Source organism: Pelodiscus sinensis, chromosome 15, assembly GCF_049634645.1.
Source record: "Pelodiscus sinensis isolate JC-2024 chromosome 15, ASM4963464v1, whole genome shotgun sequence".
NCBI classification, from domain to species: Eukaryota; Metazoa; Chordata; order Testudines; family Trionychidae; genus Pelodiscus; species Pelodiscus sinensis.
Genome location: NC_134725.1, coordinates 32,641,836 through 32,653,992, shown reverse-complemented (window position 1 = coordinate 32,653,992; position 12,157 = coordinate 32,641,836). Strand labels below are relative to the sequence as shown.

Here is a 12,157-nt window from a genome sequence, read left to right as displayed (position 1 = left end):
CTGGGGCAGGCATGCGCGGGGATTCCCTGTGCTGTGGGGGGGAGGGGTGGACCCAGAGGAGGCACACGCTGGCTTCCCGGGGGGGGGGGGGGGAATGCTGGGAGGAGGCAGATGCAGGGGACTCTCTGCCCCCACTGGCACCCTGCCCCCACTCCTCTGCCCTCAGTTCCCTCTCCCCAGTTACAGAACTCTGTCCCCACTCTACTGCCACAGAACTCTGTCACCACTACCCTGTTCCCACTTCCAGAACTCTGTCCCCACTCCCCTGTTCCGAGCCACAGAAACCTGTCCCCACTGGCACTCTGTCCCCTGCTGCAGAACCCTGTCCCCACTGGCACTCTGTCCCCTGCTGCAGAACCCTGTCCTCTGCCCTCCCAGCACCCTGTTCCCTCTTCTTTGCCCCCAGCCTCAGAACTCTGTCCCCACTGGCACCCTGTCCCCTGCCAAAGCACCATTGGCACCCTTCCCCAGTACTATGTCCCCTGTTCCCACCAACACAGTTGGGGCCACATTAATGAAGCTTGGGGGGTATGGTTGGAGGAGGGTTTTTTTGCATCTCACTTGTGTGACCTCAACTGACTTTTCTATGGGTCAGTGACCCCTGACTCAAAACAGGTTCCCTGCCTTTCTCAGAAATAAAGACAATGCAGAAACTTTTTGTGTTTGACATAGTATTTTATTTAAAAATGAAGCCTGGCCAACAAACCCCAGTTGGGGCCAAGCCCCCATCTGGCCACAGCATCATAACACTCCTGCACTCCCCTTTCCCCCAGACCCTACATCTGAGCCTATCATACACTGGAACCCCCTGCCCTGAGCCCCTCACATACCCCAACCCAAATTCCTGAACCCTCACATCCAGAGGTCTGTGGCTTGCTTAGTACCCTAACCGTACATCTGACTCCAACACTACCCGGCCTGGCGCCCACTCCCTGAGCCAGCGCCCCCTTATCCTCCACCTCCTGCATCTAGATTTCCTCCCAGAGCTTGCACCTCTCACCCCTTCCCACACCCAAATCCCTCATTCCCACCCCAGAGCCTATACATCCTGTCTCAACCCAGCGAGGGTACGACTAAACTGCAGGAGTTTTTCAGGATTCCGGAGATATCCCAGAAAAACTCTTCTGCATCCAGGGACGTGTTTGTTCTTCCGCTTCTTTTAGAGGAAGAGCAAACATGATCTTTCGGTCATCTCCGGCCCTGCAAAGTGGAACGCAGAAGGTAGGGAAGGGGTTTGGGGGAAGGTGCTTGGGGGAAAGGGCTTGTGATAGGGACAATCCCCCGGGGTTGTCTCCCATAGAGGAGTTCAAAGGGGGAGAACTCCGTTGAGGCCTGGGGGATCTCTCTCACCGCAAACATTAAGGCGGGTAGTAGGCAGTCCCATGCCCTGGGGTCCTGCTCTACGAACTTTCTCAACATGCTTTTCAAGGTTCTGTTAAATCGTTCTAAGAGACCGTTGGTTTGGGGGTGATACACCGAGGTTCATAATGTTCGTATACGCAACAACCTGCACAACTCTTGTATGAGCCGTGACAAAGTTTGTTCCTTGGTCAGTGAGGATCTCTCTGGGCACCCCAACTTGGGCAAAGATCTTCACCAGCTCCGTTGCAAACACCTTCGCCGTAGTTGTCCTTAAGGGAACGGCTTCGGGGTACCGGATGGCATAGTCTATAACCATGAGGATGTATTGACACCCAGCGGTTGTTTTTTCCAACGGGCCCACCAGATCCATGGCTATCCTCTTGAAGGGTATGCGGTCCCGCCGCCCGCGTCCTCCGCAACTTTGCTCCGCGTCCTCCATGGCTTTGCTTTGCGTCTCCCTGGTCTGCTGGGGGGGCCCCCAGCAGACCAGGGAGACGCGGAGCAGCTTTTCTCGCTGCAGACCAGGGAGACGCGGAGCGGTTTTTCTCACCGCGGAGGATGCGGGCGGCGGGACCACGAGGAATAAGGGGGCTTCTAAAAGAAGGGGTTTTTCTGACATTTGGTCCAGTCTAGACAGGCCAAATGTTGGAAAAACTTCTTCCTACAGAAGAATTGGGGAAAAAAGCAGCAGTATAAGGGTTGGGGATAGCAAGTGATGGAGAGGAGGAGAATAGAGAGGGCAGGGCTTCAAGGAAGGGGCGGGGTGGTAGATCTTGGCTTGTTCTGTCATTTAAAAAGTGATCTTGGGTGTAAAAAGGTTGGAGACCACTGGTCTAGATTATCTCTCATAGGTATCTGCCTAACCACTTAAATATCTCCAGTGATGGTTCACAACCCCCCTGGGCAATTTATTCCAGTGATTAACCACCCTGACAGGAAGTTTTTCCTAATGTCCAACCTAACTCTTCCTTGCTGCAGTTTAAGCCCATTGCTTCTTGTCCTATTAAGAAGAACAATTCTCCCTCCTCCTTTTAACATCCTTTTAGATACCTGAAAGACCGATTGACTCTGCCCCACTGAAGTTAACCCTATGTGCAGTGGAAAGGACCAGCTTGCCATTGTGCTGGGTTCAGCGCACTCTTCCTTGTAAATGGTTAACCTTTGAATCTTTAATGTTGGTGACATCTTTGCCCTGCCCCTGCCATACCATAGGGCAGCTACGGTTCTTCAATGCACATCAACAACCAGTGGCAACATGTGGGGGGTGAACGTGCATCTCCTGCACATCCCTAGGGCAGAAGGGCCAGGGTCCAAGTGGCACTGCCTGTCTGTGTAATACCCCCACCTGCCTCCCTCCCTCACCCACACACCCACCCACTAGCAGCAAGGAAGATGCATGCCAGGCAGATCTAGCCTGCACTGTGCTGCCCTGCTTTTCACTGCTCTGGGGAGTGCCAGGAAAAGACTGGCGGGGAGGATTGGAGCGAGGGCTGGTTGGGGGCAGAAAGAGGCTCCCTCTTTTTTCCCTGCCATACATCACCACTGTTAAAACCTGAACTTAATGTAGCTAAAGCTGGAGGCCTCTTGGCTAACAGTTGGGGTCCAGAAACACATTTGTAGAATAGACAGATGCAAATAGCTTTGCTCCAAGATAAGCACAACACCTGAGCTAGCATGCATCAATAACATGTTGTTGGACAGAACAAAAAAAAATCACATCTTGGGTTTTTGGAGTATTGGCATCTTTTATTTATTTATTTATTTTTTGAACAGCAAGACACAAATGACTCTATGGTAGGAGGCAGAGGAAATCTATCACTTCTTAAATAATTTACCATTTCTGCTAACAAATGGTCTTATTTGTCTATTTCATTGTATTCTTTCTTTTTAACTTTGTCTATTAACTTGCAAGTAGTAAACAATGACAAGCCAAATAAAGCAGCCCAGCTTTATCGGTGGACCTTTCCAGCTTCAAAGAAAATGGTCTCATTTATGCAGACAGTTCTGTGTCTGAAATGGCAATTACACAATTATAAAGACTTTAAGAGGGAAAGAGAGTGCTTTTTTTTGTATTTGACATGTAATTTCTACTATATTGATTTAGAGCAGCTATGCCAGAGGGCACAACATAATGGAAATTTTAATTTTAAACTAGTGGATCTAATTTTAAGCAGCCACCTTACTGAGGTGTTGGAACAACATGGCAAAAAGAAAAAAAATCATTGTTTGTGGGGGTTTTTTACTGGCGGCAACTTGTCAACCTAGAAATTAAAAATAAAATTGTGTTGCAGTGGGAAAGGCAATAATCTTTCTGCCTGTGTATTCTAGGCTTGCTAAAATAGAACTTCTAGCCTATTATCTCAGCTAAGTTGTTTGTGGCAACTGGGAAATGCTGTCTCGTCCAGATGACACTTCGGTCATTCATGCAGTTTCTATAGCAATCTGCGTTGGGCAAGGAAAGATTCCACTGTTTAATTTCACCTTGATGGCTTTCAAAGATATAGAGACTTGGCAATTATATTTTTTGACACAGTTAATTTCTCAGTCATTTTCCATGGTTCATAAATCTTATTACAAAAATTAAAATGGAAAAAAATATAGAAAGCAAAGAATGAATAGAGTATAGGCTAAAATAATGTGATTGGGTTTGTTTGTTTGATTGTTTTGTTTTGGTCCAAATCCTTCTTCCTCGTTGACCTATTTACTTCAACGGTGTCCTGGACAGATACAGAATTCTGTCCACCCGGATCAGATTCAGAATCAGGACCCTAATCCATAGAACCCTGCATGCAAGATATCCATGAGTATCTGCATCCATGGATATCCGTGCAGATACCCACAGTTCATTTTTGCAGATACAGATGCAGATAGAAATTTTGTATCCATACAGAGCTCTGCTTATCCAGCTAAGGGCCCAGTCTTTGAAGATACTGAGTACTCTCCAAACTATAAAATGTTGTGGGAAGAGAATCTTTTCCCCATAACCTAACAGAAGAGGGCATGATCCTGATTGGGCCATTGGGTGCTACAGCTGAAACCTCTGTAGTCTAGCACCCTTGGTACATAACCAGTGTACAGCCACAGAATTTGCCAAACTACACGAGGTCAGTATTGTAATGAGTGGGTCTCTATTTCACCAAGGTGGATGAATGGAACAACCCTTGCAGTGCTTCTCAATAATTTATGACTGTACTGATACACTCTATATAAGCCCCAGGGACTTTGGGGGCAGGGCTAGTGCTTGGCGGTTCTGGGGGCAAGGGTTCTAAAAGGTGGGGAGGGCTGACATTGGAGGCACTGGGGCATCTAAGATGGGGAGCTGGCACTGGTGGGCTCTGGGGGTGGGGCTAATAGTGGGAGGGCTGGTACTGGGGATGGGCATGGGGGAATTTTTTTGGTGGGATTGGGTGCAGTGGGGCTCTGGAAACAGGAGGCTGGTACTGGGGGGTCTGGTGGGGGAGCCTCTAAGGGTCAGGGAGCTGGTACTGAGGCTTTTTGGATGGGGGCTGGCACTGGGCGGGGTTGGATGCTCGGGTTATTGCTGGTGCTGGGGGCTGGTGGAGGGATGGGGGATTTTAGAGGGTTACGGCTGGCACTGGGAGGTTCAGGGGGTTTGGGTGTACCCCAGCCCGCAGAGCCGCCACAAACAGCTGCCTTGAGCTGTGGCAGACATCTGCAATGTGGTAACTGCTGGAGCTGAAGCCAGCTGTTTGCAGTGGCTCTGGGGGCCAGGGCTTTTGGTGAACCAAAAGCATTTTTGCATATTCGTTATTTGCATATTACCATTCCTCCAAAAGTTTGTGAATGGGTTTACAGGTCCGCCGTATGAAAAAGGTTGGGAACCACTGTCTTAAAAGACATTTAGGGATATTTTAGAACTAAATAACAGCACAGAACACTGAAAGCCAGGACTGGTGGCTGTAAACAGATTTTGTGGGACTGTGGGAAACTTGATCATACCCACAATAAATGGACATTCAGCTAACTAAAATCATGATGGACCAGAGAGTGCCAGACTAGAGAGGTTCATCCTGTAGTGGAATACAAACAATATTCAGCAACATCCACTGATATTGATTAGTAGTCGACTGCCTGATAAGATTATGCTTATTGAGTAATTGAGTCACCCCTTGACTAGTCACTTCCCCCTCCACCTTACTGCCTCTCTCAGAGGCACCAGTGTGGGAGTAGCAGGAACCGGTGATGGGGAGAGTTGGTTTAAATGCTGGTCCCCCCAGCACCGTCTCTGTGGGAGGACAGGGGAGGCAGAGGTGCAGTGGGAGATCCGGCTGCCTCTGCTTGTGCCCAGTCCCAGGACCTGTGCCTCTGCCTTTGAAATGTAGCAAGAGCCATGGCCAGCTCTTGCTACATTTCAAAGGCAGAGGCACAGCAGGGATGGCAAGTGCCTCTCCTCCCCTCTTATCGACTAGTTGAGTAGTTGATGGAAATTCCATTGACTACTCGATTAGCTGATTAATTGAAATGTAACATCCCTAATATTGATTGTAGTTGCAGTTATGCATCTGAGAGCAGAGGGCCTGATCCTGGCCCTTTTGAAGTTGGGGACAGAACTCCCCATGAATGTGAACAGGATCATACCTGGAGTGTATGGCTTTTCTTGAAGAACTTGCTGCTACTGCTGCTCAGGATTGTATATATAGGTTAGAGTAAAAGGAATGTTACTTTCTAAACAATTCCTTTTCTGCTTTATGAGAGTCACTTATGAGAGAGAGTCATAGCCAAATATTTATGCCTCGTCTTTGCTTTTACCCTGTTGTGCCAATAGTGGAGTATCAGCATTAAATAACATCCTAATAATAATAATCCAAACTTCAGGAGTACTTTGCGGCTGTGTCTAGACTAGCCAGTTTTTCCGGAAAAACTTGCCAGCTGTCTACACTGGCCACTTGAATTTCTGCAAGAACACTAACTTCCTAGTGTAAGAAATCAGTGCTTCATGTGGAAATACTATTCTGCTCCCGTTCAGGCAAAAGTCCCTTTTGCACAAAGCTTTTGCGCAAAAGAGCCAGTGTAGACAGCTCAGATTTGTTTTCCGCAAAAAAGCCCCAATCGCGAAAATGGTGATCGGGGCTTTTTTGCGGAAAAGCGCGTCTAGATTGGCACGGACGCTTTTCCACAAAAAGTGCTTTTGCGGAAAAGCGTCCATGCCAATCTAGATGCTCTGTTCCAAAAATGCTTTTAATGGAAAACTTTTCCATTAAAAGCATTTCCGGAAAATCATGCCAGTCTAGACGCAGCCTGGATGTCTTATTCAAGGTTTTCAAAGCACATTGCCGATGCTCAGCCTCACCTTGTCTCTGCAACATAAGTAACAAAATACAGGACTATGTAGCACTTTGAAGACTAACAACATGGTTTATTAGATGATGAGCTTCGTGGGCCAGACCCACTTCCTCAGATCAAATATTTGATCTGAGGAAGTGGGTCTGGCCCACGAAGCTCATCATCTAATAAACCATCTTGTTAGTCTTCAAAGTGCTACATAGTCCTGTCTTTTGTTTCAGCTACACCAGACTAACACAGCTACATTTCTATCAACGTAAGTAAGGTATAGAGAGAGCTTCATTCACTTACCATTGAAATGCCGCTATTGGTTGGTTGCAGTAGCTATTTAAGAACTCCCAGCCATACCATCCAGCAGTGTGTCAGAAAGTGAAGAAGACCAGTGTGTTTAATGGCCAGTGCAAGGGGCACTTAGGGAAATAGCATCTAATTGTTCATTGAATTAGAACTGGGTGAGGACACTGGGTTTAACATCTGCTGTTACAGAAGTGCCATGGGACCTTTAATGACCCCATGTGACTCCAATTCCAAAGCTGTTTTCTCCTGTTCTGAAGCCTGATCTTATTTAAAAAAAAAAAAACCAACAGACCTAGCAAGCTGCCTGTGGACAGGCACAAAACTAATAACATAATTCTTATTTCTAACCCTTGCTTAACCCACCCCATCCTACCCCATCTTCATCGTGGTTCTTTTCTTTGACTGTTGGATTTGGATTGCCACTTTGGGAGCAGAGACTTTATTTGTGTAACACATCAAATATGCTCAGAGCTCTCCAGAGAAAAGAAGCGTCCCAAACCTTACATCTAAAATTTGTGTTCTCTGTACCCCAGATCCAGACACTCCAGAGCTTGGGGTTGAAATCCAGATCTGAATCTAAACTTTCCTAGATGTCAGGGATGTTAGTATTTAGCACATAACAAAGACTGCATGTGGCTGTAAACTCTGATCTGAACCCAAAACCTTGAAATTTGACTTGGCCCCATCTTTGCTAACATTAATAGGAATAAACTGGATCACTACTGCCTTGGATATAAAACTGCCACCTATCAAATTGCCAACTGTTTGGTGCTTCTTGGATGATTAGTGAATAATTCTCAAAAGTGACCAATGCCAGAAGAATTACTGACTTTCCAACAAATTGCTAGATCAGCTAAACATCCAGCTAACGGTACCCTTGTCTTTAAACACACTTATGAGTGATGCATGGTCAATAGCAATCACATAACAAAGTTGCTGCTGTTTCTTATGCTTTTAGGTTACTGATGGAGCTATGCCATCAGTTGGGATGAAGCCGGCCAGTGCATCATGCCATCATGTGTTCCTAGCAGACCTGCCACTGAGAGATGCATTTGTTATGATGAACCACGCAGTGAGTGCAGGAAGGCACCTGACTTTCTGTGTCGTTTGTCGTCACTGACCGCTGGCATGGAGTCTGTCATTGTGGTGACAGAGTATGACTCGACTGATGCCTCAGGTGAGGAGTGGGGGTGGGGCAAACAGGGAGGCCAGGGGGAAGATGAGCACATGGAATGCTGCAGAGAAGAGATGTTGGTGTCTGATTGGAAGGGTCTTGCAGGGCAGCGTGTTCCTGGTGCTTTAGAGGTGACAAGGGAGCCAAGAGCCAAGCTGAATCTTTCAAGTTGAAAACTATCTCAACAGGAAAGATCACAGTCATCCCAGTGACCCGGTAGCAATGCAGGTGTGAATGAACATTACATTTATCCATCTCTCCCTTACTCTCCAGTGACATCTCCACATTCTTCTCCTCGGTTGCCCCGGAGACCGACGGTGGAATCAAATAAAGTTTCTATTACAGGTTTTCAGGTAAGGAAAGATATCCCATGTTGTTGTATTTTGGCACAGACTCTGCAGTTTTGTGATATGTGCAGCTTTCCTGACTATAGATCAGTTACTACTTCTGCAGTCTCCTTGGTTCAGGATGCTTTAGTGGATTGCTTTTTGACATAACCTCTTATTTATTCAGGGGTCCTCTTTATGATACACTGTTTTAATCACTTGAAAAAAAATTTAAAACAGGGTGTAGCCAGTGATGCCTCTAATTTTTTCCATCCATGTGAAGAACAATTGTTATGTGCAGTAAGGGATGTGAAGATGTGTGCCACCTATAGAAACGCTTCACCCCTTGCAAGTGGAGACTTCCTGACTGGGGATTTTCCCTCTCTCTCTTCCTCTTGATTAATTGTTCCAGGCTGCACAGTCCCCTGCCTGCACTTTCTCCAGCAAGCCAGATGGCCTAAACCAGCCAGCATCTGTGCTTGCTTTCTCTCCAGTGGCTCTCAACAATGTATCCTTCAGCTACTCATGCCAGAAGTTGTGAGTTATCACACAGATCTTTATAAGAAAACAGTAACACCTTCTGAGAAGTACCACCGCCTGCAAAGGCAGCGTAGATTAGTTCAAACTGGATTCTCCAGGGTCCAAGAGACAAAGAAATGACTTTTGGATAAATAGCCCGTATTTAGATGGACTTGGGTTCTCCTTGGACACAAGGGCTTATCCATTTCCTGAATCAGAAAGCAGGCCCCAAGTCCATTTAAACTCAGGCTATTTTTCCAAAAGTCCTGTTTGGACCCTGGAGAATCCAGTTTGAACTAGTCTGTGCCACCTGTGCAGGTGGTGGTACTTCTCAGAAAGTGTTAGAATGCAAGTGAATTTGTCCAAACATCCCCACCACCACCACCACTTTGTTCTTAATTCTTGGATGACACATGGTCACCTGTCCCCATGGAATTATAAACAGTCCATGGCCCATATTGATGCATATTTTTAATGTAGTAAAATCTTTCAGGGAATTGCCATATCTGTCATAGGGGCTATGAGGTGAAGTGATTTGTCCATGTGCTACTGTGGGAAAGTTTGATCCCAGCTCTGAGTAGAACTCAGGAGTTTCTGGCATCCAGCTCTGCACTAGATCATACTACTCTGAAGCAGGACGTATTGGCTTCTCTTTCTGTGAACATAGCCCCTGTTACAGGTATTACAACTCATTTGTGTATGGTGAGTTTCTCTATGGAACTAGGATGTGGGGAGAATCCTGAGTAACTGCTCTCACTCCCCCTAGCTAAGGTTCTTCCCGGTCTGTGCGTGTGTGGCTATGTAATGGAAGCATGGCAGTATTTATCACAGTCTACAGTACCACAAAGTGGGGAATGGGAGAGGCGGAGAAATGAGAGACTCTTTAGGAATCTGTATAAGGAGTTCTGTGATCTCTGACAAAAGCAGCTGATTAAAAAGAGAGGTGGGTGGAATTAATACCTCCAGCCCATTCTCGCTTAATTATATATATGAAAAGAAGATTCATTTATGCTAATGACATTCCTCTTCTGGCAATAAATCTCTGCATGCTTTATACAGTGGATGGTCAGTGAGTTTAAAAAGAGACATCTTCCCAGCAATATCTCTTTCAGGGCTGGCATGGGACTCTTCCCCTTGTACCTGAAATAGCAAAGTGTAGTCATGGCTTCTGAAAAACAGCAACACAGAATAATCAGATGCTCACAATACAACATGTTGTGTTGCAAGGTGCTGGTCACTCTGACACTTCCAATGAAGTCAATAATGGCCCCATGCAATCACATTGCTTATTAATGGGACTTTTTCCATTGATGCTCATGGGAGCAGGGACTTGGACTTCCATACATTTCTCAGTGCTTTGCATGATTGGGGAGAGGGGTAGATCAGTGGTTTGCACATTGGCCTGCTAAACCCAGGGTTGTGAGCTCAGTCCTTGAGGGGGGCCATTTAGGCATCTGGGGCAAATCTGTCAGGGATGGTACTTAGTCCTGCCCTGAAGGCAGGGGACTGGACTCAATGACCTCTCAAGGTCCCTTCCAGCTCTATGAGATAGGTATATCTCCATAAGTAAGTAAACTTGATTCAAACTTTTCAAAAGCTGAGTGCCTCAAATTGTGCCTTTTGTGCTTTTTCAGGGGAAGGCATTTCATGAAAGGGTTCAAATTGGAGTCATAACCTGTGAGCAATCAGTCATAACTAAGGCCAGGTCTACACCAGTGAGTTTATAGCAGGACAGCTATAGTGACACAGCTGTGCCATTATAAAAGCATTCATGTAGTTATGTCAGAGTAGGTCTGAGGGATGTAAGTGACTACTTGACTATCCAATGGCAAAAGCTTATTGGATAGTCAACTAATTCCTCAATTGGTTGCTTCTCCCCATCCACTGCCTCTAGTAGAGGCAACAGAGGTGAGGGGAGCAGGAGATGGTGCTGGTGGGGAGGGGAGTAGCGGGGACTGAGCATGAGCTGGGAATAAACTGATTCCCAACTCGTGCCCAGTCCCACACACTGTGACTCTTCTTTTTAAATGTATTAAGAGACAGCTCTTAATACATTTAAAAATCAGAAGCACAGCAGGGGGGACCCAGCATGAGCTGGGCCAGTTGATTACCAGCTCATGCTGGGTCTCCCCTCCTGCGCTTTAGCCCTTTAAATGTATTAAGAGCCATAGGCTCTTAATACATTTAAAAATCAGAAGCTCAGCAGGGGGGACCCAGCGTGAGCCAGCAGTCAGCTGTTCCGGCTCTCAGTGGGTTCCCTCTGCTGCACTTCAGCCTTTTAAATGTATTAAGAGCCTGCTGGTTCTTAATACATTTATAAGGCAGAGCCACAGTGGGGTTAGCTGCGGGGACTGGGAGCTCCCCTGCTTATCAGCTAATTGACTAGATGATGGAAAATCCATTGACTAGTTGATTAAACTATATTTAACATCCATAGTACATCTACACAGCAGTGTTACTTCAGAATAAATTTGAAATAACGGGCTTCTTATTCTGAGGTCTGTAAATTTCATTGTATGAGAAGTAAGGGAAGTCAGAGGAATAGTGCTCTGTTTCAGAATAAGTGCTGTGTAGATGTGCCCAATTTTAAAATAAGCTATTTCAATTTAAGCTACACTATCAGAGTACAGGCAGTCCCCGGGTTACGTACAAGATAGGGACTGTAGGTTTGTTCTTAAGTTGAATTTGTATGTAAGTCGGAACTGGTACATATTGTAGGGGAAACTCTAGCCAAACATTTCTCCAGAGCTCAGTTTTATTCTCCCACACCTCACTTCCCTCAGTCCTTTATTCTCAAGCTGAGGTGTCTGCTGAGAAAAGCCGCTCCGTGTCTGCCTGGTCTGCTGGGGGAGGGGGGCGCTAGCTTCGCGTCTCCCTGGTCTGCTGGGGGAAAGCAGCTAGTGCGGGGTTGCCTCACCCCTTTTGTAAGTAGGGATACGATGTAAGTCGGATCCATGTAACCTGGGGACTGCCTGTAGTTCAGTTTGTGTAGATGATTTTGAGTTTAGCCCTGCTGTGTGGACACACCTTTGGTGGAGAGAGTATTTTCCCATTAACACAATAAAACCACCTCCAAAAAATGGTGGGTTGCTATGACTCTAGAAGAGCTTCACCCACCAACATAACACTGTCCATACTGGTGCTTCTGTCAGTGTAACGGATGTTGCTCAAGGGG

General features: G+C 46.5%; 1 protein-coding gene across 8 annotated transcripts in view; it reads left to right on the top strand.

The window, feature by feature from the left end:
* The window catches only part of CAMKK2 (calcium/calmodulin dependent protein kinase kinase 2), a 58,741-nt gene that overhangs the window by 14,085 nt on the left and 32,499 nt on the right, over positions 1-12,157 (top strand). For all 8 annotated transcript variants that reach the window (XM_075898610.1, XM_075898612.1, XM_075898604.1 and 5 more), the window contains exons 2-3: positions 7,922-8,140; positions 8,411-8,490. In XM_075898610.1, the coding sequence (XP_075754725.1) occupies positions 7,972-8,140; positions 8,411-8,490 (249 nt within the window). In that variant the 5' untranslated portion in view covers positions 7,922-7,971. The remainder of the gene's footprint in view (positions 1-7,921; positions 8,141-8,410; positions 8,491-12,157) is intronic.